At 35.7% G+C, this 26,114-nt stretch overlaps 1 protein-coding gene across 1 annotated transcript in view; it reads right to left on the reverse strand.

Moving 5' to 3' along the window:
- Positions 1-26,114, reverse strand: part of DOCK4 (dedicator of cytokinesis 4) — a 142,947-nt gene that overhangs the window by 15,697 nt on the left and 101,136 nt on the right. The window contains exons 28-43 of the mRNA XM_053465191.1: positions 23,191-23,285; positions 19,770-19,845; positions 19,241-19,341; positions 18,776-18,834; positions 17,327-17,475; positions 14,608-14,693; positions 10,762-10,788; positions 10,216-10,311; positions 9,659-9,719; positions 7,024-7,117; positions 6,341-6,489; positions 5,632-5,718; positions 4,841-4,945; positions 4,437-4,578; positions 3,430-3,596; positions 2,355-2,441 (exon numbers count right to left, since the gene is read on the reverse strand). Of these exons, the coding sequence (XP_053321166.1) occupies positions 2,355-2,441; positions 3,430-3,596; positions 4,437-4,578; positions 4,841-4,945; positions 5,632-5,718; positions 6,341-6,489; positions 7,024-7,117; positions 9,659-9,719; positions 10,216-10,311; positions 10,762-10,788; positions 14,608-14,693; positions 17,327-17,475; positions 18,776-18,834; positions 19,241-19,341; positions 19,770-19,845; positions 23,191-23,285 (1,581 nt within the window). The remainder of the gene's footprint in view (positions 1-2,354; positions 2,442-3,429; positions 3,597-4,436; positions 4,579-4,840; positions 4,946-5,631; positions 5,719-6,340; positions 6,490-7,023; positions 7,118-9,658; positions 9,720-10,215; positions 10,312-10,761; positions 10,789-14,607; positions 14,694-17,326; positions 17,476-18,775; positions 18,835-19,240; positions 19,342-19,769; positions 19,846-23,190; positions 23,286-26,114) is intronic.

The following is a 26,114-nucleotide window of genomic DNA, read 5'->3' on the forward strand; positions in this document are numbered from 1 at the left end:
AATCTGAACTGGCATCACATTATTGTTAAAATTATTATTCCATGTTGAGGGCAAATTATGGCTAATATTGATATGAGAAATATGCCGATTTCTCATCTAGAGACACAGACAACTAAACAAAGGTGGTTTCTAAAAGAATGCTTGGAAAAATTGCAGTTATAACCAACGCCAAGAACGATAGAAAATGGATGACTCATCCTAAGCATAAGGATAACGGCACTTGGTTATATGAGAAAACAATTCAGGCGAGAAGCTCTTGCAACAAAAGTGGAACAGGATCTTAATTAAAACATCTAATTGCTCATTGAATGTTTACTTCAGAGAACAAGCAGATGAAATGCTCCATATAATTTTTGTGCCGGACAATTACTTATTATTACCCAAATAATAGCCTAAGTTGGTTAAAATGGTGTTATTCAACATTATATTGAGGCTGTTCAAATGACTATGATATCCACTATATTAGCAAACAGAGGTTGCCTGGCAAGAGAGCAAATTCTACCTGGGATACTCTGATTTAAAGATTGTGGGTCCTAACCTGGAGCTTTTTCTTTTGGAATGTTACTTAAAATATCTGATAGAGCCACCAGGACATAAACAATAGTCAGGACATTACACATTTACAAGATGTTTGTGCTTTTTTGTGGGGTTTCTATTTATTCCCTTTTGCTAAGTTTTGGGCAGGACTGTACAGTAAATATTGAATGTGTTTTCTGCTTTGAATGTGTTTTTCAGTGCTTTCTACCTGATGTACCATTTGTACACCACCTTCTGGTGTGGCCCTTAATCATAAAACAGTAAGAGTAACAGCAAATTATAGGCATTATTATATGTTATGTTAAAAAGCTTCTACAACTTAATAATAAAAAGTAATGAAAAAAATAATTTTTCGGCACCAATACATCATCATGGCAAAAAGGAACAGGGCTTGTTAGTTTTGTTCCTTATTGTCCTGATGAAGATCCGCTCTGCAATGGGATGGAAACATTGACTTTTTATATCAAGTAAAATTACTGAGTGATTATATATATATATATATATATATATATATATATATTGTGAGAGGGCATATTGTTTTCATTGTTTGTGATTCTTTAAAACAGCATATTATCATGTAAAATAAAACACTGAAAATGGCTATAGAAACATCTAACTTAGTATGTATCTAAAATGTATAGAAAAAGTCACATACAGCAATTTATAACATCAAATAGTAACTTTGAAAGCAAACATTGTGCAATTTCTCGGTATCTAAATGCATTTTAGAAATCAGAATGCTAATTAGGGATACGTAACATATTAGAGTTTCCATGGTAACAACCATATTTAACACCCCCACATATTCTTAACAAATATCATGCAACTGCTAAACAGGTCACTGGAGATTCAAGCAGCTCTGTCTCTTTCAAACGCCTACATTTTACAGTTCTCTTACACTAAATAGACCCATGGTTATAGACTCATGGTTATAGAGCAAAATAAACCCATCTAATGTATATTCCATGGAAACATTTATTAACTTCCTGCTCTGAGAGTCTGCATGAATATTCCCTCCTATTATGTTATATCTCATCTACAAGTTGCTGATTTAGTTGCATTAATTAATTTAATTACGCTAAACGCTGTGACAGAGATAGTTCCCCTTTAGATTTCTGATTTTTATAGTCAAGTTAGCCCAATGTGAACTCATCTAAAGAAAAATAGTTTCCATTTACATTTTTTCTAGGTCAACATAAATTGAAATGGTTTCAGAGACAGGATGACTCTAGAGGGAAAGAAAGGTTGTAAGAAGACTCCGTAGGACTTGAGCATTTCTGTGCACTTTAATTAGTTCACAGTTGGTCAATAAGGATCAAGGATAATAATGACAAAAAAGAAAGACTGATGCAGAAGGCGGATATATGAAGAGTAAATCAAAGGGTCAGGTACAGTTTGATGAAGAAAGTGCAACAGAGTGCAAAGGCTACATGGAGAAGATGCAACAGGAGAAAGGTTGTTTGCAGAACTGTACAAGAACAGTAGAGGTGTATGAAATGTGACAGGACATAGAATAGAAAAAGACAATGGGGAAAGGACAAAGGAGAAGATGGAAGGTGAAAGTTAGGGACAGCAGCTAATAAAAAGTAAGGCTTCAAGGATATGCTGGTTTAGTGAAAAATGCCACAGAGGGAACAAGAAAATATGACTTTAGGAGAAATGTTATAGAAACAGCTGTTCCTATTACGAAACATAGAATCATCGTCATTTTATACATATGTAGAAACAGAGAAGTTGTGTTTTTGTGCATGTGACGCAGTTACATGGGGGCCCAGGGTTGTAATAAATGAAAATGTGCAGGTTGTTTCTGGACTCACCACTTCCCGTTTTTCAACTTCAAACCAACGAGAAATACCAGGCAAGCTTTGTACAAGGGTCAGCGCGGTCCTCTCTACCCAGAGACTCTTCAAAAACACAAAAGATGTATTATTTCATAAGGGATAAGAAAAATGGATCTAGCCCAAGAGATAAATTAAATCTTTAGTTGAAGGAAAAGACGTAAACACAGAAAAAGATGTAAAGTAAGATATGATTTTGGACTGCAGAGGTCTCTTCTTTAGGTGGAAGTGTAAGAGAGAACATACACAGATTATGAACATGGAAGGAAGAAATTTGTAACAGTTATAGGTAGAAATCGCTAGAGAACGGAAAGGATCTGAAAATACACCGATGTTCTCAGCAGGCAACTATTAATTTTAGATCTTTTTCGTGTTATGTCTTACAAAAAAAATCATTTAGGTATATTGTGGAAATATCGGGAATAAGGGAAATATTTTCGTTAACAAAAAAAAAAGCAGTTGTATAGATCTATACCAAGTGAATGTTGGGGCCAAGCGGGCCAATTACCCCCTGATTTGAAGATGTCAGGAGACTATGAGATTTTTTAAACACACACTGTGTCTATGTATTTAGAATACCATGTCAAGTGTCCCAATACTTTTGTCCATAGAGTATATTCGTTATCAGAGAAGTAAATTTCCTTTCATACAGTACATGCTCAATTAACATGTGAAGAGATCAAACTGAAGGTTAATGTTCCATGGCAGTAATGTTTCACAGAAATTAACAATTATATATGAATGAATAAGAAAAAAGTTTTTTGGTGTATTTTGATATTTTAGCCAAATCTCTGTCTGAGTAGCATCCAAAACTTTATTATTTCCGACAGCTGCACATGAAAATGACATTTTAGTGGGATGCACATTAATACTGCCATTCAAAAATGCCTTTTTGAACCTGGAACTGGGGACTTTATAGTTTTCAAGATAATAGAACACAGTCCCCATCGTGATCTGACTAATGACGTTTTGGAGCTGTGCAGACATGATGCCCCTCCAAACTTTAGTAATACACTTAAATTAACATGTTGAACATTTTGTAAATATACTGTACCTTGAATTCATTTTCTTTATCCTTGGTTCCTTTGTGGAAAGGTCTATCATATCTGAATCTCCAGATATGATTGACTTTGTAAAAGCTTTTTATATTGTCAGGGATGCCATCTCTCTGCAACACCTCTTGGCTCTCTGGAATTGGAGTCACCGCATAGATCTGCAAATCTAGTCATAGGGTTAAGGGAATCCCAGTAGCCGGATGTAAGCATTGCATACGTTAGTTATCAGAAAGGCCACTAAGCCGTTTGCATTGAAACTTACGGTGCTGTCCCATCTGCTCTGCTGAGTTTAATAACTTCACAGTTAAATTGAACATTAGAAACAGCATGCCTTTTGCTGCCCAAAGCATTAAGAGAAAAACCTTTAATCACTTAAAATTTTGTCTTTCTGCTGGGAACATGTGACAACAAAAAAAAGCCGACACTTGTAACCCGTTGCCGTGGTAACTGAAAAGGCTTCTTAAAGGTTTATTTTTGTTGTTTTTATGTGATAAAGCTTTTAGAGGAAATAATAAAATGACAGACCTCCTAAGGTTTATTTGCATAGCATTCTTGAGAGAGCAATGAAGGTTTTGTCTAAGTGGAACAGCATCTTTAAGTATAGAACAAAAAAAAAACATACATATGTACTGTATGCTAAATATTCTGTACACTGTTCCAGAGCACTGTTCTCTGACTTTCATGGAGATACACAAGGAAAATTCTATTTAGACTGCCCCGCGGTTGGTGGTGTGGATGTTATGAAGGCTAAAACATGTAATATAATTATTTAATAGTTTATAATTTCGTGAAAAAGTAATCAAATAAAATATACATCCTTGATTAGTGATTTGATGTACATGGAAGCTGTCATACAGACAGATCAAGAACCTTTATCTACCGCGTCAAGCGAGACAAAGCTTAGAGAAATTGGCAGACTCTGGCAATTTGTGATTAATCATAAAGCAACTTTTTAATCAGGGTATTGGGAAAAACATTGTTTGGGTTCTTAACATTACAAGGATACATTGTGCTTCTGCCTGAAATATTGTTTCATCTGGCTGGTTGGCATGCTGCATTGCAATCGCATGTGGAAATTCAGTTAGCATGCGCTGCTGGAAAGCCTCCAGCCGCTCGTAGTCATGTCCTCGGCAAACAAATTCCTTGTTCTAAATATACAAACAGATCTTCATTTTTACATCAACCAAATATCAACGCATATAATTGATTGCAAGTAGACGTAGTGGTTGACAGGGTCAACTAAAGCACATTATATGATAAAGTGGTTATGGAAATATGAAAAACATTTCAACAAGAATTTAAGTTTTAAAATAGGTTGTAAAATAATGTACACGTGTGGTGATAAGGTCTTCAAAATAACACATATAACATTTAACAAAGCTTTCTTGCTGGTTTGTATTTATGACTTACCCTCAAGAAAAATGGAAATTTTTTCCCATAAAAACCAACCCTAAAAAATTCAGGCTCCAGGCGTTGTTGATCCATAATTTTATCGTATAGAGATGCTTCCATCATCTGGCAAGAAATACAAGTTACAATGCAGGATGTCGACAGATTCTGAGCTAGTGATAATACATGAGATAAAGGTGGTGTTTGCTTCAAATGTAATAAGATTCTTATCAATTCAAAGTTAAGATGAAAGCTAAACAGAACATTTGCAGTCATTAAAATGGCATAACATTTTAAATTCTGCACAATTGCGCATATAATACCAATATTTTTTTATTTTAGTACATTTAGAAAGAAATTGTATGTTATACACAGGTACAAGGGGGAAGGGGGCAATGTTTTAAAAATTGTGGGCTATTTCTTGAAACGTTGAGTGTGTAACCTGCAGTTCCACACACAGCCACTAGGGAGATTGAAGTAATGTGTTTTAGGAAGAAACCATTGATTGACTTAATGCTTTCTATGCTCCCTTTGGGTGTTTTTAATGCATTAGATTTATGTTAGAGTGCTTTAGAAGAGACTGGGTGGTATGCATTGGGCATGTGACTGGATAGTACGCATTAGGCAAACTGGACAGTATGCCCTGCATACAAATATACTTTGGGCTGCTTTATTATTGGGGCTCTGGATCTGGCTGAATGTAGCGAGTCCTCCTCTGATGTCACTGAATACTTGTAAGTGGAGAACATATTCTAGTATTACAGAGCTGCTACATAGCATATGTCGACTACTAAACCCTATGATAAACTTACCCTCATCTTGCTGAGATTTCTGTAGTCGTAGTAATTTTCATACTGCTCAGCAAGCTTCCTGCACAGTATTATTCCATTTTCCCAACACTGTGAATATATAACAGAGTGTACATTTGCCATTAACCTTGTGTTTGTTCCCTGTACTGGAACACATTGCAGGGTATAAACTGTATATTTTCACTATATAGTAATACAATAAAGCTAACATTCATATAATAAAATCCACAAACGTAATCTTTGAAGGCTGGGCTGTGTTAACAAAGTAAACTTGGGTAACAAGTAGACATCTGCAAATGGACCAAAAACTATTCGGACTATTGGATCGTTCTGGGTCCATTTTTTTTTTGACAACAAATTCATTTCCTGCCAATTTGTTTTGGACAAAAATCAGACGCCCACATTCACTCCCACTCACTTTCTCACACACTCATTCTCATACACTCTCTCTCATGAGGATGTCACTGTAAGCTCTGCCATTTTTGCAGAAGTTCAAGGGAGATTATCTTTGGGGAAAATGGTGGAGCTTCTTATTAACAAAAAATAATAAAATAAAATGAACTCAAGCAAGAACATTTTCATGATCAATGAAAAATTAAGGGTACACAGCAATATTTTATATTCCTGTTTCGATAATATATTTTAACTCTATGAAACCAAACTAAACATCTCATTACATAAACACAGAATTTATTCCCTGATCTGTACTTACTTTTCCCCTGTCGAAGTTCTGTATGATGGTCATATGAAGGTATTCTTTTCTTTGCCATTCCGTTTGCATTGGATAGTTGAGAAACTCTCTCAATGGACGATCAGACCATTCTAATAACTCATCATAAAGGAGAAGAGTGTAGGCAGCCTCTGACAATGACATGAGCACCAAGATTCAATCACAAATCACTACAGTGTCTAATAAAACAAGTATTTTTTTTTTCCTACTTTACTGATTCAAATCATGTGAAAACTGTTTTGATTTTAACTCATCAATGTCACAATCCATTATGAAGGGCCAATCCCATGAGTAGAGGACCTGAGATGATCTTTCATAATGTGCTATTTAATAGTTTTATCTTTTCACATTAACTATGCATTATATTTGCTTCATTCCCAAATCACAGGGGGGAGATGTTAATTGATGTCACAATTGATGTAGTAAACTTTTAGAATTGTCTTTTCTAAATACAAAGAAGTTTTGTGCTAAACAAATGCCAAAAAGTCAGGAACTTTTATGTAACCTACTTGTGCTCAACCACAGGGGGGGGAACTAACTGACCCTGAGAATCAAGTGAGAGTGTTTTCCATGAGTTCAAATATATGTCAATTAAATTGATGTGTGCTTGTTATTAATATAAAGATTATTTTAACAGTTAGTAACAACAGTTTTTAAAAAGTTACCCGTAAAATTCTGTGCTTTCATGTGCAGATCATATAGTTTGTGTATATAACGGATATACATTTCTTCTTTATTCAGTTCAGTTTTATAAAAGTTCTGTAAAAGAAAATGTTAGTTTTGAATTGTAAATATAGTTATAGGGCTATACTATACAATAGATGTAATCCTATTCCCTTAAAAAGCAACACATTTTTTTTACATTAATCTAAAGAGCACAACTAACAATATCATCACGTTATGTTTTTTGTTCAAATATTTTCTTTAGAACATGTTATTCAGCTTGAACCGGACCTCCTCTGCCTATGTATTAAAAAAGATTTAGGGGAGGCTAAATGCACAGTGAAGTTGATAGATTGAAATTTACATGTAAATTAACAATACAAGAAACTGTGAATTTCTTACCTGAGAATGTATTCTCCTTGCTTATCAACTGATAGCACATAGAGAAGTATAGATCCTCCTCTTCCTAGGCTGGGCAGAAACAACATTTAAATAACCCAGACCTCTCTTTACTCTATCACTAAAATAACAAAGCCTGACAATTGTAAATATATATATATTTGTGCTACTGGATGATAAGCAAGAACATAAACTCCTAGATAAGGAATTCACAGTTTCCCTTGCTACCCCTTGCTATTTCACATGGGGAGAGGTATACAAAAGACTAAGGGAGGGTGAGAATTCTGGGACCAAAACGAATTCTCTGAGGACAAGGATGAAAACCCGTAACTCCTGGTGAAGATCCGGAAACTCTTCCAGACTGCAGCTTTACAAAAAGCACTACGCAGAACGTCTGCAGATTCAGCCCAGGAAGTGGAAACGGAATGTGTAGAGAGAGACTTCAGACCAAGGAGAGGATCAAGAGCAGCTGATAAATATATAGACTTCTTCTGGCACCTGAGAAGGAAGCAAACAGTGTAGAAGATCTTCTCCAAGAACCAGATCCTCTAAATAAATGGAGAGACAACTCTTGATGTCCAAAGAATGAAGATCTACTTCTTTGCTGTTAGACGGTTGAGGGCAGAAGGTGAGCAAATATATATCTTGATTAAGATGAAATCAAGACATCACATTGGGTCTAAAGTCCAGAGGTAGACACAAAGAAACACCATTTTCAAGTAACCTTAGAAATTGCTGGGGCATGGAAAGAGCCTGGAGCTCATTGACCTGACAAGCGGAAGTAGCAGCTACCAAGAATACCGTATTTAAGGTGAGGAAAACGGTCTTGAATAGGTTCAAATCGAGCCAACATCATCTGGGACCAAATGACATTCCAGACTCCAGGCAAAAAATTCCAGCAACCTTTGTGGCCAAATCCTGGAAGTGACTAGAAGGAAACACCAGACCAAAGGATGACCAGCTAGGCTTTGCTTCTTAAACACGCTCAAGGCTGAGACCCGAACCCTCAGAGCAAAGGGGGGAGCAAATCTGGCCAACATCGTCAATCTCAGGACGCGATGAAGAAAATATATTTCAAACCTTGGCCTACGTAACAGAAGTAAGGTATTTACAACTCTGTAGAAGGGTCATAAGCACACTGAAACAAAGACCATGACCGTTTGGTAATCTCTACTCAACATCCAAGCCGTCAATTACAGGTAACTCGGGTTGGACCCTGATGGAGAAGATCTGTTCTGTATGGTAGTCTGAAAGGTTCAGCCACTGACATTCTTATCAGGTCTGCTTTCCACAGTCTTCTGGGCCAACCTGGGTCAATCAGAATAACCCAAGCATGATCCATCCTTTTCTTTTTGAACCACCTTGGACAGAAGGGGGAACATATACAGAAGAGCATCCCCCAAATTCTGAGAGAATGTATCCAGAGCCACTGGATCTCTTACTGGAAACACGGAAACAAAACGAGAGACTTTCGTGCTGGCGCAGGAGGCCTTCAGGTCTAATCCTTGAATGTATATGGCAGTGAGGTGGATAATGTTTGCCTCTGCCCAACAGCATGTTCTTCTAAATCTCGGCTTTGTGTAGCCCCTTGTTTGTTGAGGTATGTCACTACTGATTGATTGTCTAAGAAAGGCTCCCCTGAAGCTTCCGAGGGTGGAACAGTGGGAATAGAGTGCAAGGACCACCCTAGGATCCAAAACAATAAAGGTAAACTCCTGCCTAAGGAAGGGCAGAAACAACACTGGGAGGTCTGAGGCATTTAATTGTTGTTTCTGCCCTTCCTAGGAAGAGGAGGAGCTATATTCCCTATGTGTTACTGGTGTAAGGGAACGCAATTCTCCTTTTAATGGAACGTTGTAGGATTTATGGTAAATGTGAATTACTGTTACGAATAACAGATTTTGCTCAGATGTCAAATCCTGCTGTTTTCACAATGACATAATACTGTTACAATGACACTTTTTATTCAAGACAGGTCCACAATGTAACCTTTTCACAAAGTACATTTTGTAATAGCATACTGTTAACATATTGAGGATCCTTGGACCTTGAATTTACTACATAGTGGTAATTGTCTATAGGAACACAATAGATTTGCTTTGCATGTTCCCTAGCTGCAGGGAATTATTTCATTTTAAAATGGCAAAAAATGAACAAGTGTAAGTGTGGATGAAAAATGTCCCTTGTTCAAAATCAACATGAGGACATATAACCAAAAAAGTAAAATAAATACCATACCAACAGGCTCACGGTGCAGCCAATCTTTTTCCCATCAACCTCCCCCATTTTCATACAGTCTCTAAAACGACAAAGGAAACAAACAGTTATACTTTTCTTCCACCAATAAACAGATGACAATAACAATCAGTTATACTTTTCTTCTAAAAATAAACAGATGACAATAAGTGTCATAATATTCCATTATATCCCTCTCTCTAGACCATTAAGATTATAAGATTATATTGAACCCTTGAAGCATACTTGGGAGTTTTCCCAGATGGATCTGGAGTCTCTAGGTAAAGCACTGCTTCTCCTCTTTCTCCATGGAAAAGTGAACTCTATTTAGTCATGTCCACACTCTGTCCAATAATCCTCTCGTTCCCAATCGATGTAATCATTTCTGGAGCTAGCAACGCCTTTATCATAGCATGCCCTTGGCTTATCACACCCCCACCCTTAGCTAGCCCCATCCTTGTGCTTGGCTAGCCTTGCCCCTACGTGCAGCCACTCCCTCAGAAGACGTAAAGCTCTGGGTAGCCTAACCTGGTATGCTTTTAAGACACTCAGTTTCTTACCTGTAGTCCAGCAGCCTCTCCATGAGCCGGGTGACAGTAGCAATCAATGACACACCACTCTCTCTCCATGTTTCCCGCTCAATTTTTTTTAATAAGCTGAAAAAAATAAATAAACATTTTTGGTAAATTTTTAGGAAAGTTTGTGCTGAGTGAAGCAAAGATATCCGATGTGTATTACACACAAATGCATGTTATACAATATATGTACATCATCAGCGACATACTGGACTAGAGAGGAACTTACTTTTTTCCCGACTATATAATAAACTGAAAAATCATTAACCTGGCTTTTCAGTTTGATTATTTTTATAAGGTTCCATCTAATAATGTTTGTTAGTCTAATAATGGTGGCTGCAACTAAATAGGCACCTAACGAGTGAGCAATTCAATATGTTGCTCACTTGCCTGGCAATAACTTTTTTTTTTTTTTTTTTAAGTAAACAATGTTTTTTCATTTTTTCATCAGTTGTAGAGTAAGTCTCAAATACCACTGCAACTGAATTTGAGAATACACCCCATGCTCAATTTAGTCGAATAAAATCTTACCTAGGGTAGGGACCAAACAGAGGAATTCTAATCCAGGAAGCATTGACAAAAAATAATGGTCAGATTATCCATAAGGGGAAAATAAAAACATTTAAAGACTAGCAAATTGTAATTGGTAATACACACTAAAACAATATTAATTTTATAAAATAACATTTGTTAATGTCATAAAACGTCTGATCATGTTAAAGTACAACAAACAATTTTTTTTTTCAGTGGGGATTATGGGCCGGTTGGGGAGTTCCGTTGCCGCACACAACACTTAACAGCTTAAGTGCCACAAGGTCGCTTGTTAGGTAAGACAGGCCCTCCCCATGTCTGACCCTGTTATAAATTATATAGTCAATAGCAATTTGATAAATTAGGCACTTTGTAACTCACCTTTGAAGTTTTTCAAATACTGAAAATTGAAATTCGTAATAAAGGAAAAGCTTTTAGGTGAAAAATGCCCTGATCTTGAATATTTACAGTAAACTATGTCCTGATCAGAAATATAGGGCAGGCTCATAGCATATTAGCGGCTCAGGAGCAGTATTACCATACATTTTTTAAGTCTATTCCCCGCATATTCTCACTAAAAAAACACCTATTCAGAGAAGCATACAACCTATCTACCTAATATCCACAAACCTGCATTTTAAAGGAAACATGCAATTATTGCAACCTTCGAGACTTCTCCTCCATTGACATGCATAAAATGTATTGCCATGTGACAAAATACACTATAATTGTCTGGTGAAAGGGTCAATGTTGATTAATCCTGGTAGAAGATAATGAAGCACACTGGAGGAGACATGTATAAGTACAAACATAAAAGAATACTCCGCTAAATAGCCATACTTAAGTGTTTACCAAAATAATATTGAGTTTGAAGTGTAAGTTCACTGACTCATGGATTATGTTGAGCCAACACTACAATGCCTTCTGTAAGACCAAACCTAAGCGAATGCATAGATAAGTTTATATAGCTGTATCATGTATGTGTTATGCAGAGCTTAATTGCATGAGAAACTCATTGTTTATGAAGAACACCTCTGAATGTCATAGATACTCTATAAAAAGGTGGCTATGAATGTGGTACATGAGGTACGGTATATTGTTTTTTGGTGGTCATATTTTTGAACTTCCCAGGCTCTTCTATTCAGAAAGAATACATGTCCTCCCTTGAATCGTGCCTACCTCTTTACTGGCTATATTACCCTGTTTATTGCACAGAATGCCTTCTCCCCCAACACCCAGGTTCACTCGTACAACTGCTCCTTTGCCTTATTGTTGGCCTGCCCATAAAATATTTCCTTTACTTTTGAAGTTATTTTTATGTCCCTGCTAAGTCACCTTCATTCCTAAAAGGCAAATAGCCCCAGTCTATGTTCCAACAGATCCTAATTGATATTCTTAATTACAGAGATATAGTATTCCTTTGCCACATAATTAAATGCGACATTGCCTGCCAGCATAGTTATCTATTTGTATTTGATGTGCTTGGTGTGTTATAATTAACTTGCATTCTACAGTATAACTCATATACTGTATATTACAAGTATTTATTTAATGTAATTTGTTCCTGTATATAAAGAACTTAAAAAATAAGTATAGCTACATCTGCCCATATACACAACTAAGGTACTACAGAAAATGTCTAACTAGCTCTCTATCCTCTGTTGACAGTATACAATGGTATATCGGGGGCAATCAATACAATATATGTATTGTAAGAAGTGCTGTATAATTGTTGTCACTATATAAATGAAAAATAATAATAATAATCATAATAATAATAATAATAAAACCCATCAGCCTCACATATGTTGTGCAATGACTATTTTGAATTGTCATACACAGGGTTGGTCACCCAGAGTGCCACGAGAGGCAGAAGAGAGGCAGTCCCAATAGGTAGGAAAGATGGCAGAAAGAGGGTAGAACCATATACCACCCATACCCAGAGAACAAAGACTACCCGGGAGTCCGGGACACCTGGTAATCAGTTGTGAGTTCTGGAGCACTGGTTACAAGCTGGAAAGTTATTTGGAGGTCAATGTTTTAATCTCAGTTAGACCTTTATCTTCATCATTATGTATAGATCTATTTACACATGGCTTCATATTTTTTATAAAAGCCCCATCCAGTACAGAATGTTAATAACCCACATACAAAACTATAAACACAACCTGTCATTTCTTCTGATGCTAACATAATTGTTCCACAGGTAATCATGCAGAATGTAAGAAGGTTGAAGAAATACTAAATACATTACACCGTCACTATGGCAAACTCATGGGCCACTGATTTTTTTTTTATTTGTTTATCTGTGTCATGCTAAGCTGGAGAGTTATTTGAAGGGTCAATGTTTTCAAGGGTCAATGTCTCAGAGAGAAGGTCTGAATTCCTCACAGTAGGGGAAAATGGGCAGAATGGGTATGCTGAATGTTTTTATCTGCCGTCAACTTCCATACATCTATGTTTTTACTTTCGTTAGATAACCAAGAATCGGAAACATAACTGTGCTGTAAATGACTTTGCATGTCTATACCCATCTTGCATATGCATATTACGGAAAATAATAATAAATAATCTTAAATTATTTATTATTATTAAATAAATAAAAAAGTCTTGTTCGAATCGGTACACAAATGTCATCAATGTAGATTTGTTTGTCATTTAGCTGAAATAACATGTTTAGGAAACAACACAGATATTCTAAGACATGTTGCAATTGGCAGTATTTGTGGGGTTTAATTTTGAAGGCATTTTTCTAGACACAGTCATATTGACTGGTATTCTAACCATTCTTTTCCAATTCTTTGTATATTTATCAGTATGATTTACTAAACCTGTAGATTTCCTTTTTTGTAATCCAGGAAAAATGCCAAAATCTGGCAAGCATATGGATAGAATATTGTTCACAAAAATAAATACATACATATATCTATAATAAAATGGTCTCAATAATTTACTTTATTAATCATATATCAATATTTCTTTAACATTGTATTTATTTTTAGGAGGAGGGTTTTGCGTTTTGGTGATGACGCTGGTCAGTGGATTTCTATGGTTTCGTAAATACCTTGAGAATGTACAGCAATGTAAAGTAATGAGTGGATTCACAATCACTTTGCTAGATGGATTTAGGTCAATAAGTATAGTTAGGAAGTAACTTAGTATGGACGGCTGTTTGTGTTATTGCCAGAGGTCATTAGTTGCTATTTCTACCTGGGCACAAAAACTCAAAAGATGTTCCTTTTACTGCAGCATAGTGCAGCACCCACAGCAGGCAGCTTTTATATATAGATATAGATTAAAAAAAACCACAAATCCAAGTGATTTGTTTCTCAAGAAACCCGTGGGAGATATAAGGAGGAAATATAAATATATTTTTGCAAAAATAATATTACAAAAATCTCAGGGTCTCTTGAGTGTATAAATAGGACATTTATATATCATGTACACAAACTATGATTGTCTAAGATTATCAAAACTGATAGATTAATCTAAAAAAAAAATAATTAGTGCCACATAGGGACAGATCGGGACCGCATTTTTTTTTAAAATTGTCTCTTTATTTAAGACATCTGCCGTTACCTATTCTACCTTCTCCTCAAAGCACTACACGCCAACTCTCCACCCACACAGCAGTATTTCTCTTTCAATAAAAGATCACTACTTAAGAGATATACATAGTCATCCAAACACAGCACAGAAAAAATAGTAGCATTTGCAGAGGTAATTAACACATTTAGGTTGATTGAATAGTAATCTGTAAAAAGCACATGACAACAACCCCCCTTTATCTTTTGAAATACCAGCATGATGAATATATATATATATATTTTTAATTGTATTACTTACATGCTGTTGAAGAGCTCCCGGTATGTTTCGTCACCTTTTCCTTCAGACATAAGGCTATCCAATTTGTCAATTAGCTTTGCTTCCACCTCAAAGAGATGCATAAAAGATGTTTTAATCAGCAAGAATTCCTCCAAGGCTCAGTGCTGTGCTCCCTTGTATTTCAGATCCCGGAATGTGTACTGTTCACTTATTGTCACTCGTGTTAAGCTGCTACCACTGCATGAAAGAGTTCTCGGGGCTAATTGTTATAGAGCAATGTGACTTTATACTACAAGCTGAGTAGCATTAGCTGATAACGCTGCGAAGGCTTCTAACTATATATGGATTCAAACAAAAAAAAAAAAAAACACGGAACAGCCAACTAGATTGCCTTAATTTTTTTTCCTGCAGGGCTCTATCACATGTAAACATGGGTATGTTCCTTCCTTAGTGTCCCCTGCTTAGTAGTGTGCATGTATGCTTTTCCATGCATGATGCCGTCGTCATTGTCCTTGTGCATGTGCAGCAGGAAAATAAGATATCTAAATGAACGTTTCAAATGCCACAGCCATTGCGATTCACGGTAACGCTGTACCAGGTAAACCACTGGAATCAGAAGATGTTCCTTACTTCCGAAATTCACGGGACATAATGACTACCTTCTTATAACGGCACACGCAACACTAATGTATCTCCATTAATGCATCAATGACATTATAGTTGTACTGCTGTTTCGGAAATCAATCTACAATTATCCCCTCTCTTCATCATATCATCGCGATCAGCTTATATGATCCAATTCCTCCCACTATGTTTGGTGAAGGTAACGATTCGACTATCTACTAATAAATGTTTTATTTAAGACAATTAGCATATTTGCAATAAACATAACGCACATTGATTACAAGATGCTTTCCCATTCTATTTCGCATTTTCTGTTATGCTGTATGCACCATAAAGTAAGAAGTCCATTTTCATGTAAAAGTATATATGTTACTGATTATCTGTGGATTTGGTTTATTGGACCACAAACCCTGCATATGCAGATGACCATGTATCCATATTTGTCTAAATTAATGCATGTTCAGACAGAGGTAAACATTGCTGTCTTTGGAGCAAGTTTGTAAAAAAGATGTCTGGTCTAAACGTCAGCCACATTGGCTTGAACTCCATGCCATTTAAACATGTATGAGTCAAACTTCTGTATCTCCCAAAAAGAAAGAAAAAAGTCCACAGTAATGCAAAAAAGCAAAGATAAAACATCTCAAACTATCATTCACCAAAATATTCCAAGGTTTAGTGATATAAACTTGATTTTTAGGCATATTTTAAAAGTTGACCCATGAAATTCTAATGATGCCTAACAGCTATGTAGACTATTTCCGACCACAAGTTACTGTAGAGTCTACCTACGGAACTTTCCTTAAAATACCTAATTTGGCTTAACCCATGCCATATTCATGAAATTACTGGAAAACCACACACATTTGCTTTTAAGAAGTGGTTTGTTAGGAGCTAAGTGAAGAAGGTCATTGTGAGGAAAGAAGTCGTTTGGAGCGGACTGTTATATTTCCTATCATTTTGGAAGCTCTAAGACATGAATGTAAGATAACATTGGGAGTTTATCCGGGCCTCTGAAAAGCTGCAATTAACGCAGTGAAATCCCGTTTAAGGAGCGATCAAAAGCTTCAGTAGTTGTTGGGCGACTATATTAGATGTGTTAGAGAAATAACACTGTAAATATTCTGCAATACAAATAGGGAAGATTTTCACATTTGGAGTCCCAGCAAATGCTGGTGATTTAGCAATCAGTTATATTTTTAAATCTTACATGAGAAGTTAGAAAAATATACATTATATGGAGCATGTAAGCATTATTTCTGTTTTTAAGATTATCTGCATAATTGCTCATACATCATCTTGACTAAGAGGATCGGTTCAGGGGTTAACGACATTGCTCCTGCACAGAAATCAAAGTCATTTATTGTGTATGTGTTAAACAATGTTTCAAATCGATGTTCCTACAGAGCAGCATGATGGTGGGTGTAGAGAAATGGTTTGAGACAGCAGGAGAAAAATCGAGTGGGAGCTGTAAAAGTACTTGGAACACTTAACAAGCTTCTGAGCTGGAAAATAGAAAATGTATGAGAGTGTCAAAAATGCTTGGCCAAAATAAATACAGGCTACTCTGCTCACAGATCATGTCTCTTACTGTACTTCAACAAAGTGGCTACCACAGACTGACCTCTTTTCACATCTTTAATTTGTAGCATGCTAACAGGGTAAAGGACGAGACAAAACAAACTTCTTCAATGCCAAAAGGGAGTCAGAAGGGTTCCCTTGCTTATTATTTTAAATTCAATCATCACACAATGTTCCTGCTTGGCAATCCCTGATAAAACATTTTCTTAACGGGTAAATTATGGGTGCAAACTATGTAGCGAGAGAGAGAGGGGTTTTCAGGACCAGTTTTGCAATTCTATCATTTTATAATAAATGATGGCCAAAAAATGTACTTTCTATTCAAAGCACATATCTCATGCATCCCTATTCTTTCCTTGATGTGCATTTAGCCCATGTGTGCATTAATTTGGCGTAGTATTGCTAGGAATGAATGAACAGAGCTCTATATCAGGTCATCTAACAAATGTACTTGATTGGATTCATTGATGACCTTTTCACAATGTCTGCACGAGTTCGGCTGGGGTAAGTTTACTATCAATTACTTTGTTTGAAGTACCTGTTTAAAGTTTCCACTCCGTCGCTGTTCCCAATCCATCATATCATGGAAAATAGGAATCATTACGTTACGTAAATCTGGTTGGGGTATCAATGTGACTTCCAAAAATGGACCAATCAAGGCTGGGATAAAATGTAGCTTATGTTCTCCTGTAAGAAAATAATGTATGTATAGATTTGGAATTGATGATTTAAGGCTCTACTACAAGCTGCCCACCATAAAGTTTAGACAATTGTTTACAAGAGGTTTCTTTGAATCACAACACTGGGTTATGAAATGGAATCAGCCGAGCCTCCAATTAATAATCTAATTAATGTCTAAAAGGAACTACCTTCATTTTTACATATGGATGACTTATGGATGTGATGGAGTTCATACCTCTACTTAAGTCAATTAAGTTAGCCAAATATTTATACATAATATGCACCACTTATGGCAAAATTTTGTGGATGCATGTGTTGCACTCAAGAGAAACATTCTATGCCTCTATGCCAACACTTCTAAGTAGTATGGCTTAGTGCATAAAAAAAAATAGGGCAGATTCAATTACGGTAATATGGTGTTAGAATATATCTAGTGACTTGGTGGTGCTGGTTTAGAAATCCCCCATAGACTTCTTGTAAAAAAAAAAAAAAAAAAAAATGCGTATATCCTTTTTAACATTTTAATAATAAAAAGTCCTCTTCAGGCCACACTAACTTCAGCAGCTTTAGCTTTAATTAGTGGTAACATTAAAAGAGATCCAAGAGGCTGACAGAAGTTCGAGCTTCAATGGGAATTATTACACAGCATAAGAAAGATAGAAATGTACTATTGTTATGATGTCATAATTTATTACACATAAGATCTACATTCAACAACAAAAAACAAGATTAGAGTACACTCTTTTGTTACACAAGAAATCTGTAATTCTTTCTGGAACCATCATGGTTTTCTTTTTCTCACAATTTATGGAAAATGTTAAGATGTACATCTTGAAAATGATCACAGATAAAAATTACTTGGACGATGAAAGAAGGTTAGAAGAAGTCATGATTTACATTATGAAACAAATGTAATAAATGAATCCCTGTGTTTTCATATTATAGTTCTCAAGCTCGTGTTTCTAAATGTTCTTGTCTTTCGCTCATGTCAGCATTAATGAGTCAGAAACAGATGCAGGGAGAAGATTATCTGGTACTTATGTCAAATGATAGTCACTTACAAGTGTCAGCGTGTGCTGATAAACTAGGATGGGTTAACGTGCAAGGGTGAGCCAGCATCTGAATTATCACATTTGCAAATATATCAGAACCAACATATACCGGTAATCTGTTTGTCGATATAACAATGATGGGCCTGTTGTAGGATTCACTCTCCAATGCAGAAAACCAGGGTCAATACATACATTACAGTAAAACACTCCCAGTGTGCAGCTTTTGTAGAATAGATGACATACAAAAGTCTTACCCAGATTCTGCCACATGCTAAAGATTTCACATCCCATCGTAACACGCATGTCTCCATATCTTACGGAAAGAAGAGAGGTCAGAATGAAATAGTTTGCTTCTATGTCATACAGATATATGGTCCAAAGTATTCTATTATAGGAATATCGACATGAACTATTAACAGAATAATAGTCAAAGAAAAAGAAATCTATGGACCTTTTTAAATGAATTGACAGTGGTATTACTCATATCCATTGTGAATAAAGTAAAATTATTGAATACATGGGAGGATAGAACATTTCAACTACTTTAAATATGTATTGTTGCACCAAATAGGTCGTGGTTTCCCAATATGTAGATGAAAGTCTGAATGTAGGAATTAATAAAACCAGAACTATTTAAATCATGCCATCATTTTCTAATCAACCAACATTCAACCAGCACATGTGTTTATTATTATTATTATTATTATAAGCACGCTTACTTCTCCAGCACTTTTTTCATCTTGGATGGTGTAAATATTTCTAACTGCAGACATGACTGATTAATAAAAATCACTGCAAGGTAGAAGTAGGAATCCCAGATCTGTTGGAAGAAAACAGAAACTGTAAATTGCTATTTCACGTCATTAAACTAGATCTATTTCAAGACAACAAGACACAGATATTTTAGTTCAACTTATAATAATACGTTTTGTTTCACTAACGGGATCATCATTAGGCTGCCAAGGTTATAAATTAGCCATGTTGACAATGAAGGATGCCCAAAAGGGAACTCAGTAGGAAGGTCAACAAAATCACTACCCACTAACGTCACCTGCAGACAATACTGACTGGGGCCTTTATAAGACAAGAAGCAGGAGGCAAAAATCATTCTGGACTCAAATGCCGCAGACAACATCACTAAAGACTGTAAAACACTTGCAATTAAAAGCTCTACTTAAAATTTTACTCCTGGTTGTTAGCTGACAGATCTCACAAATATAAATACATATATATTAAAGACTTTCTTACCTTGTAATCAAAGTTCTCGTTTAAGAAATTCTTCCGAAGGGCATCCGAAAGATATAGAACTGTTGTTATGATGACACTGGCAAAATAAAAAAAATAAAAAAAGTATTATTTAGAGCACACAGAGGTTCAAACCATATTAACAAATTCTTAGCATCTGCCTATGCCTCACCCCTGACACTTTCTTACACTCCTTAATGAAGTATGAGCTGCAGTGTGGCTGGGTTATACAGCAATACCATGTCACCAAACAGTCCTTAAAATGACACAACACTAATTTAGCGCCAAGCACAGACAATGGTTTATTTGTCATAGTTCTCAGAGCAGAAAATATTAAATGCTCATTTGCTGCGGTAACAAAAAAATAAGATTTTATTCCATAGAGAGCTGTGCTGTGCTGTGCCTATTCTTGGTAACATGACAAATGTATTTCTTATGGATATTTAATGCCTTTGATCAGCTCTCAGCTACAACAACAGGTTATTTATTGTTGCCTTTCGTTTTTAATCACATCAAGCAGTTCCCGTGGGCCTCTGTCCTGTCCATTTTAGTGCATGGCCTGTAGCTGGCAAAAGAGAGATTACGAGCAGCTGCAGGAACTGGAAGTCAGGGAGAATGGCTCTTTATACAGCTGAATAGCCCAGGATTTTGACTTTTTAATTGGTCTCTTGAGTGGCAGAGCTAATTAATTGTTTTCTGTTGAATGATAAGGGCCTGCTTCCTCCTCAGGGGCATGGCTTAGAAGGAATCATCTGCACCTAAAGACAATAGGTCAAATTACTAAGCATTGTCCAATTTCGAGATTAGCCTCTTTAGTATAAAGGGAACTGTAATCATGATCACATGGAGCAAAGTGTTCCGTTTGGGGTTGTGAATGCCCTAAATACGAGCACTCGTTCCGCTTTAAGTAGCCCATATTTGGCATATCATTGAAACATACAAATGGAAGTAATAGCTGCTTTTGGTATGTGAATCATAGGTATCATTTACAGGGTTATTGCTTTCGATTTCAAATAAACCTTGCATTTAGTAAGAATCACTGCAAGCGTGGATTTACAAAAAAACCCCCAACAAATTCTTTATTAAAATGAATTTTGCTTTCATACTGGAGCATTCCTACAAGTGAAAGCTTTAGCCTTGTAATAATAGAGGACACAAGCAGCCATACATTATCTTAAAGAAACATCATTTTTGTTAACATAGTTATCAATTTCAGGTACAAGCTGTGTTAAGAGTTCTGCGTGTGAATGATCTGGAGAGTGGGCTAGACCCACACACATAAGCTCTAGTGTTTAAGTTAAATACTGCTTTTTTTAAATGTACATGTTTAACATTTTAAATAAGAAAAAAAAAACATTTTATTCCTTGGCATAACATGTTTTATTATTCTTTGGTGTATCCAGGTTTTGAGCATGATATAACTTTATATTACCTACTGTACCCTATGTTAACACTAGGCACGGTATCAATGAATATGGATGGGTAGGACTGTGTAGCTCACGCAAGAGGGCTGTGGTTACTGTCTGTCTGTCTGCATGTAATATAGACTCGGCTGCAAATAACTAAAACTAATATAGTGCTAGGCAGTGTTAGCAGTCATTCCGGAAGCATTTATCTAGCTCAGTTTCCCATGCCTGATATTTTATTTCAAGTATAATCTGTTTTCCCAATTTACATTTAAAAGAATTCAAAATCAGGCCAACGCACACTATTGTTAATACCCAAGATGGGTCACAAGATATAATTCTTCCTCGATAAAGGATACAGGAGAAGTTCAAGTATACACTTTAAATAACTTTTTCCACAATCCCCTGGCTTTGGTGTTATAGGGTGCATATGTGCCTGTTGCAAATGTCAAAGATATAATAAAGTAGGACATTTGCATCATTGTGGCCCAACACATATTTAATGTGCTCCATAGTCATAACTTACAGCTATAATGTATCTCTTATATCAGGCAGTTCCCATGGATTCCTGATGTTACCTACCAGTTATCATTCTATCTTTTCTATCTGGAATTGAACTGAATACCCAGGATTTTCAGGGATGCATACTGTCATTTTGTATTAAAGAAATTCATTTCTACACACGTATCTTGACTATGTTGCATTGAAATTATACTGGGTGACCGCACTTAGTTTTTTGGGGTTTTTTTTTTACCACGCATTCATATATTAATAATATTGCTCATAATTAATAAAATAAATTAAATAAAAGAAATGTCATAGCTTGATTTGCTAAACAAAGTTTTATTAATTTAATAGACAAATACATGTTTTATCAACCCTTAGTAAAGTTAATTAAATGGGGCAGATAAAGAACGAAGGGAAACTTGCCAAGCATTTAATGCAAGACACATAAAACATGTATAATATTCTAAATGCCTAAGTATGAAAACAAACTTTACAGACACCTTTATTTCCTACACAAATGTAAAAAATCTGTCAAAATGTCAATATCATAAATATTTTCGCAAGTGCATACTTTAAATTATTTTAATTTTATATGGCTAAGCAGCTATGATTAAAACCAAATATGACTTCTTACTTTTACCCAGTACATTACAATCCTACAATGTTAACCCTTCACAGCTCTTTTGTATCTATAAAAAGGTGTCCCAAATTGGAGTTTGTTTTTCAGTGTACACTTTCCCCGAGACCCAAGTCATTGCTTTAGAATCCAGCTGTGCTCTTGGTGGTGACAAGACTGCTGTTTCGATAATACTCTCCGGAGGAAACATTAATCCTATTTTTGCTATTGTAACTAAGATGTCTACAGCCCAGATGGGGTGTTTCTTCTGTGTAAAAATATATAGTTCCAAAAACAAAAACCGTGTAGGTATCAAAGATCATGGATCACAAGCACTTCCTCTAGCAGACTAACATTATTTAATCTGCACTGCAATAATGATGTTGTCTTAAACAAAACTCTATGTCTTTATATACTGTATCTCTTAGCCTTGCTAAAAATTCAATTGTCTGGCATGAAATGTGCTACTGGAAACACTTTATTCACCACCCAATCATAATTGCCACACAGGGATCTCAAACTGGATGGAGGTCAGTCCAGGCCTAAGCCGAGAATTAACTTGGGCCGATCACAAACTGGGGTCCTTGGCAGTTTACTGTAAGCCTAGTTGTAAACTGTCCTATGTTTAACTTTACATGAAGAAAATTTTGTTTTAGAAGAGTTCCTTCTGAATTGAGTCTTCGTTGTAATTAACGAATTAGCTTTAATGCTACAGATTGGTGTTGCTTCTCAGTTTTATTTGAAACTAAAATGAAGAAAATGTCCAAAAAAAAAGATAAAGAATCATAAATAAATCAATTCTGGACCTAAAGTAAAATGTGTTTTACCCTCCTGTATATGTGGTTGCAAAAAAACATATACTTTTGTATATTAAACTATTTATTTCATATCTTACTTGTTGGCAACAAAGCGCATCACAGTCCAATCTTTAGGGAACATCTCCGGCCTTATAAGAATTCGAAACACTGTAAAGATCTGCAGCAAAAAATCCTAAAAAAAAGAAAAGGATAATTACAGCACACACAAACAACCCAAACACGACAAACAAATCTTTTTCAAAACGTCCAAAGAAGGTAACGATTTTGCATCCTTATTCCACGTGAAAATGGTTAACATAAAAAGAGGTAAGATATCTATATGCGCCTTGAGCTTTGTAGGAACTATGGGGATTATGTATAAGGATATATTCTAATGCAAAGTTGTAGGATTGGAGCTACTACCACAGAAGCCAACAGAAGGTTCAGCTGACTTTTCCACATTTACAGCATTAGTTGTTATCATTCAGTTTTGTATATGTTACTAAAGGTTACCCCCACTCTGACTGTATACTAAAATATCACTAAATACATTAAATACATTTAATGAAACAAAATAAATGTACAGATTCTACAGCAAAACAATATATAGCGTCACACATTTAGTTCTATGTTGTTACAACACGCCACTTTATTTCTGATTACAGCTGTTGGCTGTGCATTATTGTGTTGACCATTTAATAGATGTTATATGTTAATATGTTGTTATAGGTTATCATATGAGAAACAGGCAGCCATAAAACATGATACTACAGATTTTATAATTCAATGTTTCTCTAAATAAGGAGGGGTAGGTTATTTCAGTTGCCAATGAAAAGAAAATAAATAGATTTGCCCCTGGATATATTTTTAATTGGACACACACAAAAAAATAATCAAAATGCAAGCTAATGCAAATATAGATCACAAAAAGGCACCAAGCCACTTAAGGTTATGTTTCACGTTTTGTATCATTATTAAAAATGACGATAATAAGAATAACAGCATTTCCCTTTACCCTTTCGTTGGCATTTGAGCTTTTAAATATGTGTCTCATTTTCTATTACTCCGAGCAACCGAAAAAAAAAACCCTCAGCAACCGAAAAAAAACCCCTCACCTGTCAAATCAATCCAATGTTCCTCAGCCCCTAGACGGTCCTTGCTTGGAGCTATACTCTACAGAAGTCTATATCACTAAGGATTTAATCACCCATCAGTCTATGTGAGCAATGCTTCTGCAATTTTTATTTGGATCAAAAGAATTTCTGGTGTTAAGATCATAACAGAGGAAGCAACATGCTCCAATTTGGAACCTACCTAGCACCTAGCTATTAAATGCTACCCACTGAGTATATAGTTTAAACATTGCTTAAGGTGCCTTGTAGCAGGATGTATTTGTATCCCCCATTTTTTAAGACAAGTATATTGTTTATCTTATATCAATAAGGGACCAGTTCACTGAGCTTGGTACAAGAAAGTGCTTTGGAATTTACAAAAGAGATAAGCCACTATATTAAATGGTTATGGACTCTATGGAAATCCGTACCATTATATAAGAAGACATACTTATCTGATAAAATAAATACATGGTTGAATTCCTTCAGTATTACACTCTACATAAAGGTTTTAAAACAGTCCCTCTGTGTTTTTGATGACGAGATTTCATAATTATATAAATCAAAAAGTGGATTGGGCTTTGTGCCTTCTGCATTAAATTATGAAATGCCTAAGCAAGCTCAATTTTTAAGTGAAAATGTTAGACATGTTGTTCCAATTTTCCAAGCATACTTTAAATTGCTTATCATATGTTTAATTAAAGCAATACTAAATTATTTCTGTCTCAACCTATATAAACTGGAATATTTACAAAATTATGTAAAATGCCTAATGTATTTTAGTCAAATTGTTATGTTATATACGACTTGTTAAGTCCTGTTTACCCACTGTACATTGCTGCGGGATATAATGGTGCTATAGAAATATATAATAATAAGGTTCAAGATTATTTTGAAAGAGAATAACATTAAAATATATTTTAGAGTTTCACTTGTGTCTTGCGTATTTTGATTTGTACTTTATTTTAAAATTGTTTCTTAAAATTGTTTCTTTCCTATATTCACTGATTGGAAAAAAACACATTCAAGAGCCATATCACTGTATTTTAATATGTGGATCTTGAAACAAATTCTGCACAAGTGCAGTTGAATATTGTGATTAGAAATGAGTGGGAGCTCCCATTTTCTGCTCTGGGGAGGTTATCACATCTGTGCTGCAATAGTTTTCCTTTTTCTGGAAACATCTCACTTGGACCATCCATCTGAGATTACGCGAGCCATTATGTGCCCCATTTCCAAATGGCACTCTACTTTCTCTAGGGCTATAAATAGAATTAATATTTTAGAGATTCTTGATCCAAGGAGAAATCCAATTGCCTCTTGGATGGCAGAATTCAGTAGCTTAAGTAGCTTAATTAGGGTTTTTTGCCTTCTTTTGGATCAAGAGTAGGAAGGTTAGGTAGAAGGGTTGAACTTTTTCAACCTTATGTACTATGTAACTATATGTAACTATGTAACTACTAATCCGTTTTCATTAAGGTGCTGTAATGGAAATTCAAATACATCAGTGATTTAAAACCTCATTGTGTGGCTGGCTGCATTTGCATCTATGCCACCACATTACTCCTCCTTGATAAAGAGTTTTGGTATAGATCCCTGTAGCTGTGTACTTACTAATGTATGTGCAGATGGTATAAAGAAGATCATTGAGTACAGTTTAGAAAAGAGAAAAAGGCTCCAGGCACTCAAGGGTTCCATCAGGCAGATTTATTGAAGGAGACAGACAACAACGTTTCGACCTCACGATGAGGTCTTTATCAAGTTCACTTGATAAACTTGATAAAGACCTCATCGTGAGCTTGAAACGTTGTTGTCTGTCTCCTTCAATAAATCTGCCTGATGGAACCCTTGAGTGCCTGGAGCCTTTTTCTCTTTTGATTTACTGGGGAGCTGGCCCTTCCTGGCACTGC

The sequence above is a fragment of the Spea bombifrons genome, chromosome 4, assembly GCF_027358695.1.
Source record: "Spea bombifrons isolate aSpeBom1 chromosome 4, aSpeBom1.2.pri, whole genome shotgun sequence".
Classification (NCBI taxonomy): Eukaryota; Metazoa; Chordata; class Amphibia; order Anura; family Pelobatidae; genus Spea; species Spea bombifrons.